This window comes from Mastigoproctus giganteus, chromosome 4, assembly GCF_048544385.1.
Source record: "Mastigoproctus giganteus isolate SK-2022 chromosome 4, ASM4854438v1, whole genome shotgun sequence".
NCBI classification, from domain to species: domain Eukaryota; kingdom Metazoa; phylum Arthropoda; class Arachnida; order Uropygi; family Thelyphonidae; genus Mastigoproctus; species Mastigoproctus giganteus.
Window position 1 is genome coordinate 37,325,613 of NC_143578.1, and position 27,443 is coordinate 37,353,055.

At 37.6% G+C, this 27,443-nt stretch overlaps 1 protein-coding gene across 6 annotated transcripts in view; it reads left to right on the forward strand.

The window, feature by feature from the left end:
* The window catches only part of LOC150086625 (uncharacterized), a 398,253-nt gene extending 371,072 nt beyond the window's left edge, over positions 1-27,181 (forward strand). For all 6 annotated transcript variants that reach the window (XM_090372642.1, XM_090372643.1, XM_090372645.1 and 3 more), the window contains 2 exons: positions 10,992-11,233; positions 26,687-27,181. In XM_090372642.1, the coding sequence (XP_090228768.1) occupies positions 10,992-11,233; positions 26,687-26,720 (276 nt within the window). In that variant the 3' untranslated portion in view covers positions 26,721-27,181. The remainder of the gene's footprint in view (positions 1-10,991; positions 11,234-26,686) is intronic.
* The last annotated feature ends 262 nt before the right edge of the window (positions 27,182-27,443 follow it).

A 27,443-nucleotide genomic window follows, 5' to 3' on the forward strand; every position in this document is an offset into this window, starting at 1 on the left:
AAAGACAGATGTAGGATAGACGTGCGGAAATTTGCCTTTAGCCAGCGGGTGGTTGGTTGGTGGAACAGACTGCCATCCCTTGTGGTGGAGGTTGATAGCCTAAATAAGTTTAAGGCTCAGCTGGACAGGTATTTTGAACAAACAGAGGGGTGAAGTGGAAGTGGGTTTTTTTTTGGCTGATGCTGCATAAGCTTGCTTTCTTGCATCAAATGCCTCTACTAATGCTAATGCTAAATCTTGTGTGTGTGCACATGTGCATGCTAGTAGAACAAGCATTAAAGGAAAACAAAGGATTTAAATCAGCAGCCATGAGCAGTAATACAGAAAAACAAATGATACTGAAACTGAAGAATAGCAATGGTGTGCTTATAAACAGCAGAGAAGGCATAATTCAAATAGCAGAAGACTACTATAGAGAATTATACAAGGAGCGAGGGAATCATGCCAGCACTGGGGAAGATGGATTGCAAAGTAGCAATGCATACGACATACCGATATTCTTCCTGAAGAGGTAGAACCTGCATTGAAGAAAATGAAGAATCAGAAAGCCCTGGGGGAAGATGAAGTTACTGTAGAGTTGTTAAAATTGGGAGGAGGAGACATAACACAAAAACTGGCAACACTCTTCACAAAGTGCATTAGAAAAGGTGTGACACCTAAGCAGTGGAATAATGCAATCATAGTTTTGCTGCATAAGAAAGGAGATAAATCAGAAATTGGAAATTATAGACCAATTAGCTTGTTATCCCACATCTACAAGTTGTTCACAAGGGTCATTACTAACAGATTAGAAAGAATACTCGATGAAAATCAACCAAAAGAGCTAGCTGGCTTTAGGACAGAATTCTGAACTATGGATCACCTTCACATAATATCACAGCTAATGGAGAAAGCAAATGAATATAAAACACCATTTTGTCTGGCATTTGTGGATTATGAAAGGCATTTGACTCCATACAGCATAAGGCAATGTTTCGCGCACTGGAAAGACAAGGCATAGATACCCCACATATTATGATTTTGAAGAAAATATATGAGAGTGCTACCTCCTTTATTAGACTAGACAAGGACAGTAAGAAATTTAAAATCGAGAAAGGAGTTTGACAAGGAGACACAATATCTCCGAAGCTGTTTGCCGCTGCCCTTGAGGAAGCTTTCAGAAGATTAGACTGGTCGCAGAAAGGAGTCAATGTGAACGGAGAGTACCTAAATCATTTACGATTTGCAGATGACATTGTAGTCATAAGTCACGATCCCAAAGAATTAGAGGAAAATTTTAATCAGTTATGCACAGTTAGTAAGGATTTTGGACTAAAGATGAATATGGCTAAAACAAAAGTAATGAAGAACAAGTATGCCACAGAAAGGAAAATTATGATTGAAGGAGCAGTAATTGAAAAGGTGGAGTCATATACTTATCTGGGACAAGTTATTAGCTGTAATAATGATAAATGGCTGGAAGTCAAGAGAAGAATAAATTTTGGATGGATAGCATTCAGGAAATATAGGAACATACTGAAGAGCAATATCCCAGTTTGTCTGAAACGTAAAATAATGAACCAATTTATACTCCCCACCATGACTTATGGAAGTGAAACTTGGGCACTCACCAAAAGAATGGAAGAGAAGCTGAGAACTACACAGCGAAGAATGGAACGAATTATATTGGGAATCAGACTGTTAGATAAGAAGAGAAACACATGGATTAGGCAGCAAACTCAAGTAAAGGACATTCTTATCAAAACTAAAGAACTGAAATGGTCTTGGGCAGGACACATAGCTCGGAGACATGATGACAGATGGTCTAAGAAAATAACAGAATGATACCCAAGAGGAGCTAAAATAAAACCTGGAAGACAACAACAGAGATGGACAGATGAAATTCACGAGTTCGTGGGTAGTAAATGGATGGCCAGTGCTCAAAACAGAAGGAACTGGAAAGTTGCTGGAGAGGCCTTCATCCTGCAGTGGATTGAAAATGGCTGATGATGATGGTGATGATGATGATGCTGTTTATATTCTTAAGCCATATTTTTTAAAATACATCTGAATATTTCAATTTGCAAATATATTTGAGACTTCAAAGTATATTTAAAGTCTCTTTTTAATTGAGTATTTTCATTAACATATTTGTTTACTTTTTTTTTTTTTTTTTTTTTTCAAACTTAGTGGAAGCAATTCTTTGTTGAATTTGCCTTTTTTTTTTGTGAATTAATTTTTTTATGGCACATGAGGATAATAGGAACTTGGTTATCTAAGTTGACTTGATAGAAATGAGACTGCCTTAAATAACAGAAATCTGTAACAATAGAAATCTGCCCTTTTTGCCTTTGTTTATTGGGCTTTGGGATTCATTTATAGTATAGTAAAAGTTCAATAAAAAATATTTATGTAGACTAATTTTTAAAATATTTATGTAGACTAATTTTAAAAATATTTATGTAGACTAATTTTAAAAATATTTATGTAGACTAATTTTAAAAATATTTATGTAGACTAATTTTAAAAATATTTTATTAAACTGAATTTTCTCAAAAATTTTAGAATTGTGGAGTTATTTACAATAAGTGTAAAATCAAAGAAATCAGATGAATAATTAAATCTGGGAATTAGAATCATGTAAGCTTTCCAACACCAGAATAAAATCCTCTCAAATCAAAGAGTTAAAAAACCAGATGAATAGGTCTATCATGTGAAATGAAGTCACTTTTTAACAAAGGTTTGGGATGTCTTCAGGTCCAGGGGATCAGGAGATTGACAATCTCTTAATCACATTACAAATTTAATTACTAGTAAATATTGTTAGATATTGAGGTTCTTAGTTTGTGGTCATAAGAATTTAAAGAAGAAGTTAGATAGAAAAGCTAAAGAATATACTCGGTCCAAACTTAGATACCTCAGAATTTACATTAGTGGGAAAGATTGCTTCATTTGTGCATCTGTCAGGTGCTATATTAGCAGGAGAAGGCTAAAGAGCTACCTGCTCTTTAAGTAATTAAGCACATTGAGTACATTAAAGAGCTACCTGCCCTTTAAGCACATTAAGTAATTCATGGGAATACTTCCTACATGGACTATGAGTAAAGGAATTGGAATTTTTTTTTTTTTTTTCCTTTTATGAAAACCCCAAACACTAGAGATATTATAACCTATAGTACTTAGTACCATGCTGGGTTGGAAGTTGAGAAGATGAGAGAAGATATTTGTTGACATTAGACTTGAACTTCTGTAGACTGTAATTTTCAGGAAAGACATATGAAGAAAGGTTGTTGTAAAAAACAGCAGTTGAATGAATAAACAAGGAAGATGAAAAGTTGGTTCTATGAGTTTGGACAGTAAATTGGAAGTTGGACAGTAAATAAATGGATGTTGACTGGTGGCGGCACGTGTTTGGACTGTTTTCAAAGAGAGAGCAGGAATTATAGAAGCCAATTCAGAAGAACGGTGCCCATGGAAGTATCTGTAGAAAAGGCATGCAGCAGAAACAGTACATCTATGAGACAGCAAGTGGAGAGACTCTGTTAGAGACAAGTCATTAATTAACTTAACTGCCCTCTTCTGAATGGAATCTAGAAGCCTGAGAGAGGTTTGGGAATAATATTCCATGGTAGGGCGGATTTGCAATTTGTACAGAGTGAACAGCTGTTTGGAAGAAAAGTAACGCCGAGAGAGAAAGAGAAAACCAAGTTTTTTAGATGCAGAGGAAGCAATATTTGTAATGTGCTTGTGCCAAGAGAGATTAGAAGTCAGGGTAATCCCCAAAAGAGATATATCACATCAACTTAACTAGAAATCGGAGTATCACCAAAGATAAGCATAGGAGCAGAAGAATCCTTTTTTGCAAGATATAAGACAAGACTGATTTTTAGAAGGATTGAAATCAACTAAGTTGTCTTTGATCCACTGGAGATCGGCATTTAAGGAATTGGTAGCGGATATTTGAGAAGTTGAAGCTGATTGAGCAGGGCAAGGTTTCTCAAAATGGAAAGTGGAATGCAATGTGCTATCATCGGCAAAACTATGGATAGGATTTCCAGTCAATGGAAGAAGGTCATTAATATACAAGAGGAAAAGAGTGGGGGAAAGAACTAAAACTTGGGGGACACCAGCATTAGTGTAGAAGTTAGAAGACAGAGAGCCATCTACCATCACCCTCAGTGAGCGATCAGAGAGAAAACTGAATAACCAATTACAAAAAACAGTTGTCAAACCGTAAGATGGAAGCTTGTTTAGAAGACCTTTATGCTAAACTCAGTCGAATGCCTTTGAGATGTCAAGAGCAACTGCTTGTGTTTCACCGAACTTTTCATTGAATTTGTCCATAAATGAGTAATATAAGCCAGAATATCACCAGTAGATCAACACTGATGTAATCCATACTGGCGATCGTTGATCAGACGGACGGTTTCTTGGTAGTTTAAGAATTGGTGGTTAATTGATTTCTCCATTACTTTAGAAAGAGTAGAAGTAATGGCAATGGGACGATAATTGGATGGGAAGGATTTGTCACCCTTTTTAGAAACTGGCTGGATATGAGCAAATTTCCAAGCAGAAGGAAAAACACCTTTGGAATAAGAAAGTGAAAAAAGGCGGCAAAGAACAGGAGTAAGTTCAGGAGCGCAGGTTTTGAGAACAAGTGGAGAAATACCATCAGGACCTGGAGCTTTCTTAGCATCAAGATTTGTCGAAATCCTTCTGACATCCTTTTGGCAGAAGACCACAGGAGGCACTGAATGGAGCTTGTTGGGAATGGTGGAAGGTGTTTTACCAAGATCATTAATGCATGAGTTGGAAGAAAAATTGGATACTAGCATGTCAGCTTTATCCTTTATCCTTGACAACAGAACCATCTGGTTTTGACAGTGGCGGGAGCAGAGATGGACAAAAGTTGTGGCCAATGGCTTTGGCAAGAGACCAGAATGCTCGGTACCATTAGGACAAGAAGCAAGTTTTCTACTCTTAGCCTGTTCAAAATCTAGTTTGAAAAGATTAATAACTGCTATACAATTGTTGCGAACTTTGGTGTAGGCAGAAAATGAAACTGAAGAATTGGAAACAAGCCAATTAAGATATGCAACATTCTTCTCCTGAACAGCCTTAGCACATTTATTGGAAAACTAAGGTTTAGATAAAGGACGAGATTTTAAAGTGTAGCGTGGGATAAAGGATTCCATTCCTACACAAATAATTTCACTGACACGATTTGAGCAAACGTTGGCATCAGAAGTTTTGAAAGAGTAGTCCGACCAAGGAAAAGAAGGAAAGAAATCTTGTAGGTTATCCCATTTTGCATTCTTGTAATGCCAAACAACATGAGGTTGGAAATAACCATGAGATAAAGGCTCCATTGGAGAAAAGACAATCACCAAGTTTTGATCTGAGGTGCCTAAAGGACCATTCACTTCAACCGTGTACTTAGAAGGGTTGTTTGTGAGAAAACGATCAAGCATGTTGGCTGTATGGTTAGGATTGTCCAGTATTCTTGTAGGTAAATGAACAATCTGTGCAAGGTCATTAGTAATAACAAAAGCGTCAGCATGTCGTCCAGCTGGGTCAGTGTGACTAGAAAACCTTAAGCCAGCTGGAGTTGTGAACATTAAAATCACCAAGGAAAATTACCTCACTGTTAGGAAAGTTGGACTGGAGAAAATCAAGTTGCAAAGAGAGGAAGTCAAAGAGCTCCAAGTGATTAGTTGAATTGTAGAATTATCAAGTCTCTTACAGGGAATATCGGAACAGACATATGCACGAGTACCACCCTCATACAGTGAAAATTGGGCAACTGAGATGAGGAGTAGTTGAATCAACCGATAACTGAGATTCTGTCAGAAAAAGTACATAGGTTTTGTCAGACTGCAAGTGGAAATGGACATCGTCGAAATTAGAATTGAGACCATGTATATTTGTGAAATGAATTAGGAAGTGTTTTCGAGATTTAGATCTTTTTGTAGATAAGCTTATTTTATTAGTTTGACAATTCATGGTGTATTCAATAGAAAAAAAAGGTGTGGGGACATGCTGTATGAAGTAATGAAATTTTTGGATATGGCATACACGTGGTAAGAATATACCCAGATCCTTGACATAACGTGGCCTCGACGATGCCCCCCCACATACACACTATTTGGACTCCCTCCAGTCACTATCTGGCAGAGTAGAGGTAGCAAGATTATACACTAGCTGATCTGGAATCCTCCTAAAGGGTTACCAATAGGTTCGGTCCAGTGTACTAACTAGTGGCCTTCCTGGGAACACCGTTTTAGAGCTGTACCCTCGAAATTTAAGGAAGATTGGATCTCACCATTATGTCCATCATAACCTCAAAAGTCATAAGTCATGCTGCATGATGGATGAGATGAGGAAGGGTTGACTGGAACTTAGCTCTGGAGACTAAACATGGGTTACACCACTTCAAGCCTCTAATAAGCAAAGTGGTGGTATTTCACCGGTTGATGAGAGTCATCTACCACCTTGTATTGCCTGGTAACACAGGGGCAGCATTCCTCCATGTGGTGTGGGTGCCACACCTTGATCCCTGCTTACATTGGTTCAGAACTGTGCGGTCACCCACAGTGTGCTTGTGCATGGGGGTTATACCCAGGATTAATAACAGTCCCACCATCATGAAGGTGCAAGCAGAGGATTTTGCTGTCACAGACCATCTGGACTTCCCCGAAATTGGATCCACTTGACTTGAGTGTCACCTGAATATCAGTTCCATCAGCGTTTTAGACTCCCGGATAGCAAGTATAGCTTGTCTGGCATAGCTGAGAGAATATCTATGACAACCTCAAGGAATATAAACAGAATGCAGCAAAAAGGCAACCAAACTGCTTTCAACCCAAGGTCTTACTTTTCAAGTGATTTCTTATTGTGGATTTTGAAACTCCAATTTCCTGTTTCTTGAATAGTCACCAAAAAAAAAAAAAAAAAAAGTGATTTTTTTTTTTTTTTTTTTTTTTTTTTTGGTAGCTATTCCAGATGAATTTGCATATCTATTATTGCCTGAATTGATCATTTTCCTCACCATGGTTTGTCTTTTATGGTGCCAATTTCAAATGCATAATATTCTGCATAATATTGTTACTTTTTTTGGTATCTTTGATGAATCTGATGATGAAATGAGCCTGTACTTCACATAATGCTAATTGTATCAACTATGTTGACTTACACTTGGGGTTGGAGATGGCAGCTTGCTCTTTAACTGAAAGTATATGTCTGTTCTGTTTTGTGACAGACTATATATGTCTTCTATTTTAATAGTTTTGGATTTAAATTTTTAAGAGAACGTGCTACATAACAGAAACAACTCATATTTCACTGGGATAGGCAGGTAAATCCAAATCCAAACTTATTCCACTTAACTGAGGCTACATGGTTTGCTCGTCTTTTTTATGTTACCTTACATTTGCAAAATCCAAATGCAGTTTATTTGCATTTGCATTTTGCTTGATTTTTATTCTGATATTTTATTAGAAATGATTTATTCAGTTGTAAGCAAACTTCATATAGATTACAGCCTAGATAGCAGCTTAATCTCTCAAATAAATGAATGGTGTACAGAGACTCATCAGCCATTGCTTACATGAGTTACCTAAAAAAAAAAAAACTGCATTAAGCAACCAAAGTGCACATCTGCATTGCAGAAACAGTTGTTAGAACATCATTTTAACACAACTTTTAGGAGGATAATCAGACTTCTTGCACACTCTATAGATCTGTAACTTCATTTTTCTTCAGTAATTTAGTTTCGCAAAGGTTGTAATTAAACCTCAAAGTATTTTTGTGATTTTCTTCTTGTGTAACTTAATAAAGAATTGGCATCATTTAAGTATATCTCATATTGTGAATACCTTCACAGTGTTCTCCCCAGAAAATTTTGCCATCTGGGCGGCATCATGAAATAGCCGGGTGAGGAAGTGTAATACTTCGCAATATTATAAAATTTTCTGTTATTTATAAATGTGACTTAAGCGATCCAGAGTAAAAATTAATTGCATAATTTAACATTATATGCTCCTGTCGCATTGACCTTGATCGCATAGTATGTTCGAATTAATATTTATCGAGCTCAGTGAGCAGTACCATACGGTACCACGAGAATCGCTTAAATTTTAGCCAGGTGGTGCGCCCATTCGATAGGTCCTGGGGAGAACACTGCCGTCACAAAGAGTTACCATGATATTGCACTACCTTGAATAAATAACGCTTCACCATAAGAGAAGACTATTGTTATTTATTCTTGGCAGATACCACCACCCATATACTTAAATGATGCCAATTCTTTAACTACTCATTAGTTGGCTGCTTGCAGAAATTATGTAATTACACCAACTTGTATGTAAGTTAACTTCTTTTGCAACCTGAGGCTTTAGCCCTAAATTTGCATTGTAATTTAAATTACTTTACACCATCATGCATCTCTCATATTGTGGAGTTATACTTCACAATTGACTGGGTTGTCACCATTGCAACACCAGGGTACCTGCACACCCACCAATGAGGAGCCAGTAAGCTCCGAAATGGTTCTGTATGGGTGGTGGTATCTGCTCAGAATAAATAATAATAGTTTTCTCCTATGGTGAAATGTTGTTTATTCAAGGTAGTGCAATATCATGGTAACTTGCTGTGAAGGCATTCACAATATGAGATAAACTTAAATGATTCCAGTTCTTTAACTACTTAGTAGTCAGCTGCATGCAGAAATGATGTAATTACCCTGACTTGTATGTACGTATTCAGACTATGTGATTTGTTGTTCAAAAACCAGAAAAAATTCCAAAATTGATATTCTTTTAAGTCTGGGGGTATTTGATTTTTTTTGTATTTATAGTCTATATGGTAATTTGTTGATTTTAAGTTATATAATATGGAAGACTGAATGAATGTCCTTATCTTTTCTTTACTTACATAAATTGCATTAACAATAATGAAAAAGTAATAGGAAAGATTAAAATAAACTTTAATATCTACAGATGCTTTTAAAATATACACTGCATGATGACGTTACAGTATTGAAACTAGCAGATAAAATGCTGGATAAGGGGAAGATTCCTGATTAGGAATGCCTGACTGTAGCTTAAGATCATATACATATCACCTTCTTATTAAGCCATGCAGCCCAAATCACACTTACTTTGCAACAAATAGACAACAGATCTGATATTGAAGCAATTTTCACTTTCCTAAAAAGGATAAAATGCTATGACAGAATATAACGCTTAAATCTCACATAATGCACATATCTCACTTTTAATAATGCCTGTTATCTCCTACCATTGTTTGGTGCATAATGGCCTTTAGCTGCCATTGCGCCGTAAAACCTCCAATAACAACAGTAATATGCATATCCTATGATTATGTAAAAATGTGTATAAGATAAGTTAGAATTTCATCAGTATAAATAATAAAGATCCAAACTAGCCTGTGAAACTCCATTATTTAGTCTAAAGCTATATCATGGTTTAAAAATCAGGAGGATCAAAGGCTGACACAAGTAATTATAGACCTGTGAGCTTAACTTCTGTTCCAGGAAAATTAATGGAGGCACTGGTTAAAGAAGCACTGCAGGATCATTTAGACAAGACTTCAGTTATAGCTCGGACACAGCATGGTTTTGTTAAGGGGAAGTCTTGCCTGACCAATTTGATTGGATACTATGATGCAGTCACAAAAGAACTGGATACAGGGAATAGCTTTGATATTATATACTTGGATCTTAGAAAAGCTTTTGATACTGTTGCACATGGAAGACTGCTGCACAAATTGGAGCAGTGTGGCATTGGAGGCAAATTGCTGCTATGGATAAAGGGGTGGTTGAGGGGGAGAAGACAGAGAGTGGTAATCAATGGACACTGCTCAACGTGGACTAATGTTATTAGTGGAGTTCCTCAGGGTTCAGTGTTGGGTCCATTATTGTTTTCTGTATTTATAAATGATATTGATGATGGCATATCAAGCTTAATGTCCAAGTTTGCAGACGATACAAAGGTTGGCAGGGTTGTCAAGGACGCTACTGACACTATGCTGCTGCAACAGGATCTGGAAAGGTTGAGCAGATGGGCTGAGAGGTGGAAAATGAAGTTTAACATTGACAAATGTAAAGTACTACACATGGGAAACAGCAACCCCAGAGCAACGTATCAACTCTGTGGTACTACACTGACAGTGGTAGAGAATGAAAGGGACTTGGGGGTGGTTGTGCGGGCAGATATGAAGTTCTCTGAGCAGTGCAGACGGGCTGCAAGAGTAGCTCATGGAGTATTGTCAATGATATACAGGAATTTTTCCAGCAGGGATAAGGAGGTGATTATTCCCTTGTATAAGGCAATGGTCAGGCCACACCTAGAGTACTGTATACAGGTCTGGAGGCCTCATTTCAAGAAGGATGTAGAGCTGCTGGAACGAGTACAGAGAAGGGCAACAAGATTAGTGAATGGAACAAAGGGGTGCTCTTATGAAGAAAGGCTTAAGTTTTGCAAATTACAGTGTCTGGAGACTAGGCACCAGCGAGGTGATCTGATAGAGGTGTATAAAGCCTTGAATGGTTTGAGCATGCTCAATGCTGATGGGATTCTTCCTCTAGCTCAGAATAATCACCTGAGAGGGTATAAATTCAAATTGAGGAAAGACAGATGTAGGATAGATGTGCGGAAATTTGCCTTTAGCCAGCAGGTGGTTGGTTGGTGGAACAGACTTCCATCCCTTGTCGTGGAGGTTGATAGCCTAAATAAGTTTAAGGCTCAGCTGGACAGGTATTTTGAACGAACAGAGGGGTGAAGTGGAAGTGGGTTTTATTTATTTTTTTTTTTTTTGGCTGATGCTGCATAAGCTTGCTTTCTTGCATCAAATGCCTCTACTAATGCTAATGCTAATGCTAGTTAAATGTAGCTACCAAATTGATATACACGTATAATTTTTTGTAGTAATTTTCTATAATTATGGTTTGTGATTTATAGTATTTATAGATATCTTAACATTTCTATTTCCAGGATAATCAGTCCCTTGCCCAGAAGAATAGTCATTTTTCAAAATATTATGAAAGCTTACGTAACAACTTCATTTCGCTCTTGGATCATGTACAGTTACCTAACTTTGATGAGAAACCAACAGCTGATAATTTTGATGTTTACTTGAATCGGCTTGAATCATTGTGCATGGATACTTGCAAAGAAGAGAATAAAGCGTTGATTTCATCATTGAAGCAGGCACTCCAGTGTTTTGATGTTTCTCTGTAAGTATATAAAAAGATAGATTTTAGTTCATCCTGATTTATAACAGTCACTTAAGAGTGTGATAGCATGTAGAGTCACACAAATGGTATGTAAAATTTGCTGATTTAGCTATACTGTGAGTAATCACATAACCATTTCTGAGTAATCACATTACTGACATCTTTATTTCCTTCCTTCCTTCCTTCCTTCTTTTTATTATTTGATTGATAATAAGCAATGCAGTCCTCCAGTTTTACCCTAGCATATGCATAAAATAACTAACAGAACTACCTGACTCTACCAGAAGTTACACTATTACTATCAGGTGGTACTGGTTGCCTTGCATGAGGCTGTGTGGTTATTTGTTTATTCATGTTATTTAATTAATTTTATGTCCATAGTTATGTTCTTGTGTGTTTTTGCATACCAAAATGATTTCATATCATACAGTTGTGCTTCCTCCCCCAACCAAGCAACAAAGGATGCCTGCCGCTGACCAGCATTATGGTTATTAATATCTTTGTTGCAGGCAGTGAATGGTTACATGATTGCCTGATGCAATGATACCCACAACAGCAACAATGCTAGGGGTTTAACATGAAATAACTAATACAGGAAAAATTACATAAAACGTATAATTACATATTTTACATTTAAAATTGATATTAACATGGGAAATGAAAAGACAATGGCAGTCACTCAGCTGAAGACGAAAGCTGTTCCCTGATGATGCGTCTTCTGTATGATTTGTCCTCTATGAACTTTTTATAGTCCACATCCATCTCCTGGACATTGTGGAGCATCTCCATGTTCAGGAATCTATCCCCTATCCTGAGCATCCATGCCACAGACTGCAGAGAGGGGAGGGATCTTAAGGGTTTCGGGGGGGGGGGAATCCTCCAATTGCACATCTGCCAAAAACTTGGCGTATTGGCTTCACCCACTATCATTTTAATTGACACGAGCAAGCGAAGGGTGAATATCCGTTTGGAGACTTTTCTGTAATTTAGAAGTTGGGTGATATCTGAAATATGTGCGAGTGGTGGCAGATTGTGCTTGAAGAGGATCCACCAAAGAAGCCAGTACTCATCGGTTGCAGTGGTTTTTAGTGTAGTTTTCGATGCCGACACCCAGATTTCTGAACCGTAGGTGATGACTGGCTGTAGAAACCGGTATATGTATTGGAGCGTGTACTCAGGCTCTATGACATGAAGGAGGTGTTGTTTGGCAAGCCATCTTGATTTGCAGACTTTGTTGTGAATGTCTGCAACATGGTGTTTGAAACTGAGTTTAGGGTTGAATATATCGCCGAGATCTTTGTGCTCGGTAACTGGAATGATGGGGGTTCCGTGGATTTCCAGGTTTAGTTGCGTTGGGTTTGATTTGAGTGAAAACACCATTTGTGCAGATTTGTTTGGATTTATCTTAAGAGAAAACTGTGCCAAGTATGTAATCAGATTCTTAAGGCTGATGATGATGAGGAGACATGAGGCTTTCATTATCGGCCTGAATTGTGAAATTGATGTCACTCCTTGTGTTTTGGGAATTGGTTGGACAATATATTGATTCCAGGCTGTTTGGAAACTTTGCATTGTGAGGATTCCATTAAAGATACCTAGGAGTGTATCAACGATGAAAACACTAATGCTCTTAAGAATGAATTGTGGGACCCCATCATATCCAGTGCAAGACATTGGTGGGATATCATTGATGGCCTGGATAAGCTTTCTTTTTTGTGATAATGATGGAAGCGAGGACATCTCGCTGACAACTGTTGGGAATGTTCTTAAAGTCTGACGCTGACTTTGGCTTAAATCTTGTGGTGTGGTCTAGCCATTCGATTGGATTAAGTTGTTGAGGGAATTCATCATGCCTTGCCTTAAATAGTGCCGTCCCGATCTTGATTGTTTTGTCGATGTAGGCTTTAATGGCTAGAGATTTGCTTCTATTGAACTGGGCACGGGATCTTGAGTATGCAATCCTGTCTAGTGGGCCTGATTTTGCATGTAGTCTTTGTTTATTCTGAAATTTAAGGCTGAGATCTTGGGTCCACCATGCTTTGCTTCAACAGGAGATTGAAACTGTTTTTGATGCTGCAGTTCGAGCAATAGACTGCAGCCAGCAGGTAAGAAAGTGCAGCCTGAGCTGTGGATGACATTGGTTTAGGGCTTCCCAAGGAAAAATGGATGCTACGAAGCAGCATTTCTCTGGATTGAGGAGTGAAGGGCTAATCACTGTCTTCTTAACTGGTGCCTGATGTTGCCAGGATGTCCTGGAAGTGATTGGAAGAATGAAGGCTACTGGTAGATGGTCTGACATGAAGGCTGTTTCAGGCTGGCTGTCAACTGTGAGGTGTCTGTTGCAAATGTTAGGTCTAACAGGTTAGCGCCTCTGGTAGTGAAAAAATTCTGGAGGGTCAGACCTACTGCAGCCAGATTAGAAGATAACAATCTGCGAAGACTGTGTTGGCCTGAGCTAATATTAAAATCTCCACACACAAGTAATGTTGCTTTGGGGTGGCATTGATTAATGATCCAGTTGGAGATCTCTTGTAAAGTGTTCTTTACTGTGGGAGGGGGAGATGTAGACTGTGCACACATCAAGTCTGTGGCCTTGAATGCTGAGTGAGGCTATTGCAGTTTCAAACAGTTCTGTTTTTAGAGTGGCTGAGCTAGTCAGTGAGAATTTTTGTGTGTTGAAGAGAATGCCTACACCACCACCAGTCGTCCGTTCCCTGGAGGCAAAAATGCCCAAGAAGCAAGCGGGTTGAGAGAATGCGAGGTCTTCTTCATTGGGGGACAGCCATGTCTCTGTGATACAAATGATGTCATACAACCTTGACAAGAGAAGAATTTCCATTGTCTGAAGTTTATTTCTCAGACTTCTAGCATTTTGATAGAAAATTGTGCACGTTAAAGAAGTTTGGATGTATGCCCTTGTTGGAGTTCTGATGGCCTTCATCAATCGTCTATGATTCGTTCTGGAGGTAGTTCTCACCTAAATCTTCATGTGGCTTCCCTCAGGCGTTAGTGGTGGGTGATCATGTCACTGGCAAGCTTCTGTGAGAGTGTTTGAACCTTTAAGAAGGTCCTGTTCAGTATAACCAGAATGTTCCTCCGCAAACTTAGACTTAATGGCAGGTCTGAGTCAGGTTTTCCTTTCATTATTTGTGGTTTCAATCCATTGGGGATACCGCATCCTGGTAGAGGTACGTTTTGTAGTGTAGAAGTGTTTCACTAGTGCCCCTGCAGGCCAAGATGATGCAAGGCTGAGTAGTTTGTAATTAGTAGTTAGATTCTGCTGTAGTGATTTTGAATGATGCATAGTATGGATGTTTGGTCGTTAGCCTGGTAACTTCTGTGTCTATACCTAAGTCTTCATTCAAATAAGACCACATCTGTTCAACAGTTGTCTGTGGAGAAAGCCTGGAGACAAAAATTGATTTTTCATGTGAAGAGATTTTCAGCGGAATCGCATGTATTTTTGTTGAGTTAGCAGTCCCGACTGTGGGCTTCTTGTTGTAGTTTGGCTTTTCTGGTGCAGTTACTTGGTTTTTTGTGTATTTCTGCTTCCCTTTGTAAAGTGAAGCAGAAATACACAAAAAATGCGTGGTGTCATCTTCTTAGGAAATTTTGGGTGTCCTGGTTTGGTTGTTTCTTTGATGTGGTGGCGCGATGAATAATTTCGGGATGATTTGCTGTGGTGCAGAAATTTCCAGGTGCGATTTGGTTGATAGAGAGGCTCCGGTGCCTTAGATTGTAGACTGCACACTGGGAATTGGTTGCTCCTCTTCCTCTGGTGTGTGCGGCCTGACCCGTAAGCTGGGGACATTCTTCCAAGGTGTCCGGACGGTTGAGTGATTAGATTTAAGGACATCTGCAAATGTAGCACATGGGCTTACTTCTGAGTCTTGGACGGAATAGTTTTGTACCCAAGACAGGAGAAAATGGGTGGTGCTGTCCTTCTATGATTGATGTGAGGAGGGGGTAAGAGGAGGTTTGGAGTTCAGATGCTGGTCCTCCAGGAGGGGGAAATTGTTCATTGCGTTGGAAACGCTCATTCGCTCCTAATGTTTGTTCCTTGAATGGCTTGCTATTGATTCCGAGTGGGGGATGATATTCATCAGTTGTCTTTTCCTGTGATCGAGAATGATTTTTTCCTTGGGAAGAACACTGTTCGTTCTTGCTTTCTGAAGAGGGCTGTTGGAGACCAGTGGATTCGGCCTGATAAGGGATGTCAATCGAGGCCTCAGCAGAGTCGCTTCTTCTGAGATTTGTAGGGGAAGGAACGTGACTAGATTTCATTTTACACTCAGGACAAATTAACACGATATTGGTCTTTTCATAAGGTCCTGCACATTGAGAAGGTTGGCAAGCTCTCTAGAATCCTCGGACTTATTCAGTTCAATTTTATTGTAGATGTCTAGGAGAATAAGCTTGATGTCCTTGTTACATCAGTGCAGTAATGTGACGTTATCATGCAGTTCTGCGAGGTTCGCTTTAATCGTATTGAAGCCGAATTCCATTTTCGAAATGACGTCGGATAGAGGTTCCTTAGCTCGTTTATCCTGGAGGTTCTTTAGCTCGTTTTCCATGAAGCATCTTTTAACTGATCTAGTCCAGATACCAGTTCCGTAACTGCGACTTGAATTGGGTTCACAAGGAACAGATCAGTCTGTTCTGAATGTTTTCTGTAAAAGGTGGGATGCGCTGTGTCAACTTTATCGCTGTCATTATTGATCGTTTTGCAGACATCACATTTCCAAGCAAGTTTAACCTTCTTTGCAAGCTTTTTTTTAAATCCAGATATGGGCTACAAGGTCCACAGAGACATACCTGCTTACAGGAAGAACACACAAGCAGAAAATCTGCTTGCCTGAGACATTCGGTACACACCAAATTTTTGCCCATGCTGAATAAACTGAAATGTAATGTCAAAGTGAGCTTAACAGGGTCGGTGATAGATTAAAATACCTTCTGCATTTTTACGTTAAACTGAGTAAACTGTAAGAAGGTCACTTCGAAAGTGTCAACCTGATGCAGCATGTCCAGATCTAGAGATCCTCTGTGAGTTTAGTCCCTGGTAGATGAAAAATCACCATTGATTAGCTTTACAAAACCATTTAAAACTGATAAATTTCAGGAGCACCTTCGAGCACATGTTCACCACGGTATGCACACGTGCAATTTCTGCTCAATCTTATTACTACTCAATGTAGTCATCTGGTGTCATCTAACCACAGAAGGGTATGTGTGCTGGACAAAACTAAAAAAAAAAAAAAAAAAAATACAACTTTGCCCATGAACTTCCTTATACAAAACTTTGTATCTTGAATGTAAATTTCCTTTCTCAGTAATTTAAAATCTCTGTGTTGCATTAATGCAATATCTCAATGCAAATGTCTCCCCTCTCTAAATGTCTGTTTTAGTCATTCTGAGAAACATAGTGTCAATCTGAAGAGACATACAAAGAACTTGTGTTATGTTCAGTGTAATGGCTTTTATCAGTTAAACTATTTTGGTCAAAACATACAAAGCCTAAAAAATAAACTCTCCACTCTTGATCAGCTGTCTTTCTGTGCTCGTTTCTTTGTAATCTGTCATATTAAACTTGATTATCTGGCAATAACTGTGATTTATTGGTGCCTTCTCATTCCTGCCATGAATGTTATTTTAATTGCAGGTCTGTTATTAGAGATAATAGAGTCACTACTATGCTAAATCTATTTGTATTGCAAGTAAAAAAAAAAAAAAGTCTGCACTGCTTCTAATTGCTTTGAAGCAAAGCAAGAATTGTTTTACTGCAATCTTTTTAATGTATACCTTCCTTCCAATATGAGCCTTGAAGTATATAATGAATTTATAATGTCAGTTATTTCTTTCTATAACTTAAAACTAACTACACTTTTAAGGAGGCTTTAATCTTCTTTTGCCTCTTATGAATGAACCAAAAATTAATTGATAAAAAATTCACTCCTCTTTTTCTCGTGTATCTGAGAGATCCTCTATGTAAGAAAGCAGGTTTTCTCTCCTAAATTTACAAATATTGACTTGCTCTAGACTTATTCAAGCATTTCCCCTAAATCTGATTTCTTCTCCCATAGCACTAGCAACTGAACTGTTATCCTTGTGGCTATTTTTTACTACTAAAAACACCTCTAAATTCTCTTATATCTCACCCATCCCAAAACTGTGGCATAATTTGAACTTGATAATACATTTAAAATAAAACAAAAGTTCTTTGGAGGGGGGGGGTGCTTCAAGCTCTTCAATCAAGATACAACTTGTGTCAAGCAAGAATGAACTTTACGAAGTTAAAAAAATTTAAATTTCAAATTTTCTCAATTTAAGCTCTCCAGTAACAAAAAGATTCTGCTTTGAAAAAGCCATCAGTTATTGCCACCTGAAAATCTTGAAGCATGGTTTGATTTTATATATCACTTTTGAGTAGAATATAAAAGATTCTCTATCAGCTTGGCTTCTTCAGTACTTATTAATTCTGAAATGGTTAAGGCCATTAACAGGGATTAACAGTCTTCTGTTGAGTAACACCTTGGAGACTGACATGATTGCTATCTTTTAATTAAAATTTGCCAGCCCTTTCACTTATGAACTCCTTGCTATTGTCTTTGACAAATGTTTGAAATGGAGAAAAAATTCAAAAATTCCACGACTTAAAGATTGAAGACCTATCGCTTACCTTGTCCTCCCTACCTACTCAGACTTCTTCAAAAAATTCTTCTGCTCAGCTTAACCTCTCAAATTTTATCTTTTAACCCTCCTCAGGTTCTCTACTGTAAAAAAAGGTCTCTCCAATTTCTGATTTACTTTCTACAACTTTTTTTTTTGAAACTCAAGCAAATCAACAGTAATACTCAATTGGATTTATTCTATCTTGACTTCTGTGCAATTTTTGATATAATCAATTTCAAACACTTATTCATTTCCTGCATGATGCCGTCATAGGTAGCACAGTTGGTAGAATCACCATCCTCCCCACATCAGGTTCAAGTCCTGTTGATGACACGAAGAATTTTTAATGACCTTTTTCACGATGCTAATCAGTCTCAGATGAGGGTAGCAGGGTTTTATTCTCCCGGAAACGCTGGTTTTTTATCCAGAAAACTGAAAATTGCCCACAGAACACACTCAATTTACAGATAGTATATACAGAGCAATATGGCCTTAGTCCCTGATGCTCCTAAAACCCCAGTACTACAACTACTATTTCATTTCTGGCCCTCTTTTTTCTTTCATTCAAAGCTTCATATTTGAAAGAAAATTTATCATTCACTCTAGGAAGACTTTGATTAAAATCATATCTACAGGAATACTTCATCTTTCCTGCTTCTCTCTTCTCTAATTCTAACAAATAACTTCTCGGCGAAGGTAAAGAAATCCAACATGAGAATGACGAGAAACGTCGGATAGCTTACGCGGACAATTAGTTTCCGGATACAGCACTCTAGCACTGCTCACTCGGTAAACAGACAGTAGGTGTGATCGGTCTGGAGCAAAGTCGAGAACGATATATTGATTGACAGGTAGGCGTAGCAGACGATGTGCTGATTGGTGCGCAAACACAACACACGATGACACCGGTTTAGTATCACTTTAGTAGCACTCAGAAGCACTAATGGTAACTTGCCCTAATCACACATACCCTAATGAACGCTTTCCATAATGGTGAAAAAAGGTCAGGTTACCTCCACTTGAATCCCATGGGAGCTTGAACCCCTCCCGAAATGGAGGGGGTTTGTTGTTTGGTTTTTAGGAGCATTAGCAACTAAGGCCATATTGCTCCGGGATATGCAGTGGTCATTTCCTGACCTTTCCGCATCCTCCGTATTTGGTGGTGATGGGCTCGAACCCCGGTCTAATCAAGAAGCGTGTGCTACACAGTGCTGCTCCTTCCCACCTGGCTACAGAGGTGCATGGAGGGGGTAACCTAACCTTTTTTTTTTAGAATCATGGGTGGACTAGCACATAAATTGTTTATTAACAAAATATTAATTTTTTATTACTGTACTTTTATTTTTAAAGACACTCGTGCAGATACATACATATCATAACGTCAATCAACACCTCAATAGCTATTCAGTATAAATCTTTCTTTCTTTTCCTATTATTTCCTAACCTAACGTTTAAGGTTATAAACGTTATAACCTTAAATGGTTATAAACAAAATATAACCAAAATAAAGAAACCTTTTCCTTTTTTTCGTAACCAAACCTAAATCAACGATATAGTAAAAACACTCATGAACTCCAAAAAATCTGCTTTTAACAATGAGAAAAAAACATAATGAAGAACATAAAAATGAATGGAGCGAAAACTTTTATTAATTTAGTTTTCGTAAAAAAATCAACCAACTTTTTATTTTCCTTACAAATTTCTTCCATCTTTAAAAGATTCATCGCTACTGTTACCTGTTTACCATTCATCACGAAACTATTATGCACCGTTCTTTACTCATAAATACGCATCATAATGCCAAACAATGACTACACAGTAGCTTGTCATCTGTCGTGCTGACCACCTATCATTTCATCGTTTGCCACGCCTACCTGTCAATCAATATATCCTTCTCGATTTCGGCTCCAGACCAGTAACACCTACTGTCTGTTTACCGAGCGAGCAGCGCTAGAGTCCGGTGTCGGGAAACTAATTTTCCACGTAAGTTATCCGACATTTCTCGTCGTTCTCGTGTTGGCTTTCTTTGCCAACTTCTCTAGTAATTGCTTATTCAGATGATTTGATATGTCTCACATTCTGTTGAAGAAGCAGTGATAAATAATGTTTTCATAAACCATTGTTTAAATAGTATCTATAACTTTCTTACTTTCTGCCTCACTCTAAATCTTTGCTCAGAAATCCTCAAAAAATCTGCTTATTTCTCTATAACTAGGAAATCTCTTCCACTTTAATTTTCTCCTGTTGTTGGCAAGACATTCAAAAGGCTTCGCTACATAAAGATCCAATTACAGTAATACCCCGACTTACGCTACCCCGACTTACGCGAACTCGGAGTTACGCGGTTCTTGATTTTTTCGTTTGGCAACGCTGCCGCCCACTATCTTCAAGGTCGTTTTTCATATGTTATCGATATACGGTGCGACGGCGGAGAATGAGAGCGAAAGATGAACAAAATTCAACTTTGCTGCTTTTATGTTTTTTATATCAGTGAAGGGGAAACACATTTCACCATAATAACGTAAAAACCAACACAATTCCAGCTATCAGTATAATCGCAAATGCAATTAGATCGAGTTTACTACCAGTTTATAACAGATTTCACTAGCAGAAACGCAACTGGATTTTTATTGTTTTATGGTAGTAACCCCTAGAAATGTGGGGTGTTAATAGTGTATCTCTGCCTTTATGGTGTTGTTTATTCAGTTGCTACATGCGCGCAGCTTTGTTTATGCGTATCAAGCGTGCCTCCTCGTTTTGTAATTGCGCTTTATTCCCTAAAAATGAGTAAAATACTTAATTAAAAGGTGTGAAAAGGCGTCCTGGTGAAGACACTGCAGATTCAGAGAGAAAAAGAAAAGCAATTATCGATAAACAGAGGCGGACTGGGTCAAAAATTCTTACCCTGGAAAATTTATAGTGGCCTCATACTATGGTTTATGGCCAAAATCACACTGGCCCACCGGGGTTACACTGGCCCCGGTAAGGCTTATGGCCAGTCCACCTCTGTCGATAGAAAAAAAATATGAAATTGTGAAACGCTTTGAGCGAAATGAAAGACCATGTGATATTGCACGTGCTACAGGCCTAAATGAAGCAACGGCGAAAAGCACATGACAATTGCAAACTTGACAGGTTGAAAATTGAAAAGGGCTCAATTGTAAAGGGCTTAAAAATTTTAGAAAACATAGACTCCAACGAAGAACGCGTTATAGCTACAAAGCAAGGAATAAAAAAATTATTAGCTTGCTACGAAGAAATTCTGCGTGAAAAAAAGAAGGCGCTGTGTCGTCAGGCGAATTTGTTAGATTTTATGAAGCCATCGACATCGAAATAACTTTTTAACGTAAGTCATTTGTTTTTTTAATACATATTTTGTATTAATATGTATAAAAAACTGCAATTTTATTAATATTTTTCTTCTAAACTAGTGTTTTTGTTAGTCCTTGGTCCCAATTAAGCAAAATTTATATGTATTTATATGCAAAGTTGTACCCCGACTTACGCGAATTCGACTTACGCGATTTTCGTCGGACCCACCTATCGCGTAACTTCGGGGTATTACTGTATGTATTTTGATGCTAAACCTAATTTTAAAACTCGCCTTCAAAAGTCTAAAATTAAATTCCTTAAGTGTGCTTGGAGACCTTACCAAAATCTTATTCACAATTCCAGTGGAAGCTGTAATAGTGAAGTATATAAAAACTGACCTTCATCGAGTTGTGCTTTATGGTTCAGTCATTTAGGTTGCTGCTGTAGCCAATCTTTCTCATCTCTTATCTTCCAGATTCTAAAATAGGAAAATGCTAAAGCTAATAACTTGTTTACCTAGTCCAGATTAGAAATGTGTACAATCCTAACTGTGAGGGTGTTTGAAATGTTTGTGGCCTGAGTGTGAAAGGGTAGTGGTACAGTGTTAAAAATTTCTGTACTTAATGTCATCATCATCAGCCATTTTCAATCCACTGCAGGATGAAGGCCTCTCCAGCAACTTTCCGGTTCCTTCTGTTTTGTGCAATGGCCATCCATTTACTACCCATGAACTCGTGAATTTCATCTGTCCATCTCTGTTGTTATCATCCAGGTTTTATTTTAGCTCCTCTTGGGTATCATTCTGCTATTTTCTTAGTCCATCTGTCATCATGTCTTTGAGCTATGTGTCCTGCCCAAGACCATTTTAGTTCTTTAGTTTTGATAAGAATGTCCTTTACTTGAGTTTGCTGCCTAGTTTGATTCCCAGTATAATTCATTCCATTCTTCGCTGTGCAGTTCTCAGCTTCTCTTCCATTCTTTTGGTGAGTGCCCAAGTTTCACTTCCATAAGTCATGGCGGGAAGTATATACTGGTTCATTATTTTACGTTTCAAACAAATTGGGATATTGCTCCTCAGTATATGACTATTTCCTGAATGCTGTCCATCCGAAATTTATTCTTCTCTTGACTTCCAGCTATTTATCACTATTATAGCTAAGGACTTGTAAGAGATAAGTACATGAATCCACCTTTTCAATTACTGCTCCTTCAATCATTATATCCCTTCTGTGGTATATTTGTTCATCATTACTTTGGTTTTTGCCATATTCATCTTTAGTCCGAAATCCTTACTAACTCTGCATAACTGATTAAGATTTTCCTCTAATTCTTTGAGGATCATGGCTTATGATCACAATGTCATCTGCAAATCGTAAATGGTTTAGGTATTTTCCATTCACATTGACTCCTTTCTGCGACCGGTCCAATCTTCTTAAAGCTTCTTCAAGGGCAGCAGTAAACAACTTCAGAGATATGGTGTCTCCTTGTCAAACTCCTTTCTCAATTTTTAATTTGCTACTGTCTTTGTCTAATCTAATAAAGCAGGTAGTGTTCTCATATATTTTTCTTCAAAATCATAATGTATGGGGTGTCTATGTCTTGTCTTTCCACTGCCTGAAACATTGCCTTATGCTGCATGGAGTCAAATGCCTTTTCATAATCCACAAATGCTAGGCTTAATGGTGTTTTATATTCATTTGCTTTCTGAATTAGCTGTGATATTATGTGAAGGTGACCATAGTTGAGAATCCTGTCTTAAAGCTGGCTTGCTCTTTCGGTTGATTCTTGTCAAGTATTCTTTCTAATCTGCTAGTAATGACCCTTGTGAACAACCTGTAGATGTGGGAAAAAAGCTAATTGGTCTATAATTTCCAATTTCTGATTTATCTCCTTTCTTATGTAGCAAAATTATGATCGCATTATTCCACTCCTTTGGCTTCATGCCTTTCATAATGTATTTTGTGAAGAGTCTTGCCAGTTTCTGTATCATGTCTCTTCCTCCCAATTTTAACAACTCTACAGTAACTTCATCTTCACCTGGAGCTTTATGATTCTTCATTTTCTTCAATGCATGTTCTACCTCATCAGGAAGGATATCGGGTATGTTATGTGTTGCTAATTTGTGATCCATCTTCCCCACTGCTTGCATCATTTCGTTGCTCCTTATGTAATTCTTTATAGTAGTCTTCTGCCATTTGAATTATGCCTTCCCTGCTATTTATAAGTACACCATCACTATTCTTCAGTTTTGGTATCATTTATCTTTCTGTATTACTGCTCATGGCTGCTGATTTAAGTCCCTTGTTTTCCCTTAATGCGTGTTCTACTTTTCTTGTGTTAAATCTTCTTATGTCCTCTTTGAGTCTCTTTTTAATGGCTTTGCATAACTCAGTATACTCAATTTTCTCCTTGTCAGTGTTTATCTTGCTCTTCATTTGTCGTGTTTGGTTCATCACGACAAGTGTTTCTTGACTAATTTTTTCTTCTTTAGATTTCTTTTTACCTATAGGTTTCTCGGGCTTTACCACTTTCAGAAAATTGCTATATTCCTTGTCAATATCTTGGTACTGAACTGTCTTCAGAAGCTCAAATTGTTCTTAAGTTCCAGTACATACTGCTCTTTCTCCTCTTCTGTTATCTCAAAAATTTTTGTATTATTTATTCTAGTCAGTTTTTTCCTTTCTTTTCTTACATCTATATCGTGCATCTTACCATTCTGTGATCACTTCCAACATTTACCTTGTTCAGGGCAGTAACATCATTCACATATATCTTCTGTTAGTGAGGATGAAGTCGATTTCATTAATATTTAATCCATTTGGGCTCTTCCGTGTCCACTTTCTGTTCACCTTTTTCTTAAAAAAAAGTGTTCATTACTGACAATCCTCGAAATTCTGCAAATTCCACAAGTCTTTCACCAATTCCAAAATTTCCTATAGTTCCCCTTTCTGTGCTGTTTTGTCTCTTTCCACTCTTAGCATTGAAGTTCCCCATAATGATAGTGTAGTGGTTTTTCTGCTCATCTAGAAGTCTCTCAATTTTCATGCACATTTCTTTAACCTCTTCATCATCATGGCTTGATGTTGGTGCATATATCATTATAACCTTTAGTTTGTACCTCTTAGAAATCCTGAGTAGTAGTCTCAAAACCCTTGGTGATGTACTTTTGAATTCCAAAATTTTTTTATATCTTTATGGACCAGAAAGCCAACTCCACCTTCGCTCTTTTCACTGTTTCCATTGGTATATAGCAGATTTCCACTTGATAAACTTATAAGTGATTCATTTCTTCTTGTTTCAGCCAAGCTGATGATATTCCAATTCACATTTTCTAATTCCTTTTCCAGTTCTAATATCTTATCTTCACTGATGAGCGATCTTACATTGTAACAGGCCAAGTTCAGTTTCTGTGCATGGCAGCCTGGTCGTACCCAGAGATTCTTAGCACCCTCTGCTTCCACTCTGATCCTCTCCCTGCCATAAGAGGGGGAGTGAAAGCCTCTGGGGACTGAGGACAATTTGTTTCTTCATGTCATCTGCTGGAGGGTTTGGTCTTTTCCTCTTCACGCTGACCATGAGTATTGAAGAGAACCACTCTACACGTTCGTTGCCACCAAAGTAATGTAACAGGGCTGATCATTGAGGTGTGCATGAGTGGATTTTAGGGAGGCAGGCCAACTGGACTGCTCCTAAAACTTCTAAAATAGAAAGATACGCATCAGTGTTTTAGACTGAGTGTCTGAAAACACAGAATGCCTCTTTCCCTCTAAGCCCCGTACCCAATGTATAACACTTCAAATAGTAACCCACCAAGTTTCATGCAGTTTCTGTAATGTCTTTTCCTAATTTCAGTTCCTGAAATCAACAGAATTGTGAATGATGGATGATAGACAAAATCAGTCACCATGCAGTCATCCAATATTTTGGAAAAAAAGGTACTAATGCCAAAGGCAATTCATGAGGATATAGTAACGATATTGGAAGAGGATGCCCCCATCCTATTCCATGGTTAAGAAATGGGCAGTAGAATTTAAATGAAGGAGAGAGAGCCTGGAAGATGACCCATGCTGTGGAAGACTGGCAATGTTCGGAAGTTGTTGACAGTGTGCATGATCTGGTGACGAGTGATTGATGAGTGACAGTTTGTTACATTGCCAGTGTCTTGGGCATCTCATCTGAATGTGTATCCCACATGATAACAGAGGTTCTTGTTATGAAAATGGTGTGTCAGTGTGACAGGTCCCAAAGTTGTTTCAACAGATCAAAAACACACAAGAGTTGTCAAGTTGTCATTTTAGGAAGGATGTAGATTTACTAGAGCGTGTACAGAGAAGGGCAACAAGATTGGTGAGGGGAATGAAGGGATCCGCTTATCAAGAGAGGCTTAAGTTCTGCAAATTGCAGTGGCTGGAGACTAGGCACCTGCGCGGTGATCTGATTGAGGTGTATAAGGCCTTGAATGGGTTGAGCACGCTGAATTCTGATGGGATCCTTCCGCTTGTTCAGATTACAAACCTAAGGGGGCATAAATTCAAATTAAGAAAAGACAGATGTAGATTAGATGTGCGGAAATTTGCCTTTAGCCAGCTGGTGGTTAATTGCTGGAACAAACTTCCATCTGTCGTTGTGGAAGTTGATAGGTTGAATAAATTTAAGGAGGAACTGGACAGGCATTTGGAGGGAATGGTGTGATTTTTTTTTTTTTTTTGGCTGATGCTGCATAAGCTCATACATTTGCTTTCTTGCATCACATGCCACTACTACTACTACTACTAAGTCAAATGAACATTTGCATAATTTTCAAACAGATAAGCAAATTTCCTTGCAAGGTTTTTGACTATGGATGAGACATGGGTCTATCACTTTTAGCCAGAGACAAAAAAGCAGTCAGAAATGTGGAAACAGCTCTTCTTCCTCCTCTAAAGAAAGCCAAGTCGATTCCTTCTGCTGGAAAAGTGATGGCATTGATTTTTTACTGTTCAAACTGTTGCACCTAACAGTTCAAACACCTTGTACATTGAAATAGTGGACAATTTTACATTTTACTAAATTTTTTATAGAACTGTATATTTGTAGAACCGATATGTGTAGTTAATTTAATATGTTGAATACTGCTGAATATGTTGAATTTAACATTTGAGAATACTAAAATATGTTATTTGAGAAGAAATGTTTCATGCACATTTATATTTATTGTTTTGTAATGAAAAAAAAAAAATAAAAAATAAATAAATAATTATGCTAAAATACCTTTTAATGAAATAACTAAAATGCAGGGTAACTACAGAAATTGAGAGTGAGATGACAAAATTTAAGTTACAGCCTGAATCGGAATGCTGTGTTTAGTTATCTCAATGTGCTATTATTCTTTACTATTTAGATATAGATTTTAATGGCTTGATGTTATTTCATATATATGTACTTTGGTTTCTCACTATGTTACAAATATTTTATACATTTTATTTTAAGGCAACCACCATCCAGTGGATGTGTGAAATCCTGAAGTTGGATTAGATTATTCATTATAGCCCAAATGAAAAATGAGACTGTACTGTACTTCAGATAGCTTTTCATGTTGGAACTGTGAAATGGTGCATTGATGTGGTGCTCTGGAGTTGTATGGCTGTCAGGTATTCACTACGACAAGAATATAAAGAATTGTTGCCAGATGTTTTAGAATAGTACAAAGAATTAAGTGGATATTGAATTCAACTATAATGTAAGACATTACATTATACATCCATACAGCAAGTGTTTTGATCAGATGAAGATTTTATAACTCAAAAACTATTAAATGATGTTTTAAATACTTTTTTTTTTTTTGTATGAAACTGCTGTTTTTCATTCAGTTTGATACAAAAGCAATTTCATATGTATGATAATGTTAGTGGCAGCTTTAGAACTTGTGATATCCCCCCCCAGTGATCAAATATTGTAGTGCCCCACATATATATATATACACACACACACACACACACACGCCTGTATTATACCATAAAGTATGTAATTTTGATGTAACAGGTAATTAAAAAAAAAAAAAAAAAAAAACTACTTCAAACACTTTTCTCTTAAAGCATAAAGCAGACTCTGGAGATTGTTATTAGAAATCAACATCAAAATATCACAAAACTGTACTAATAAGCAGAATAAACATTATCAAATTTTTATATGAAAAGTGATCATTTTATAAGAACCAAATATGAACCTTTTTACCAGGGGTATATCA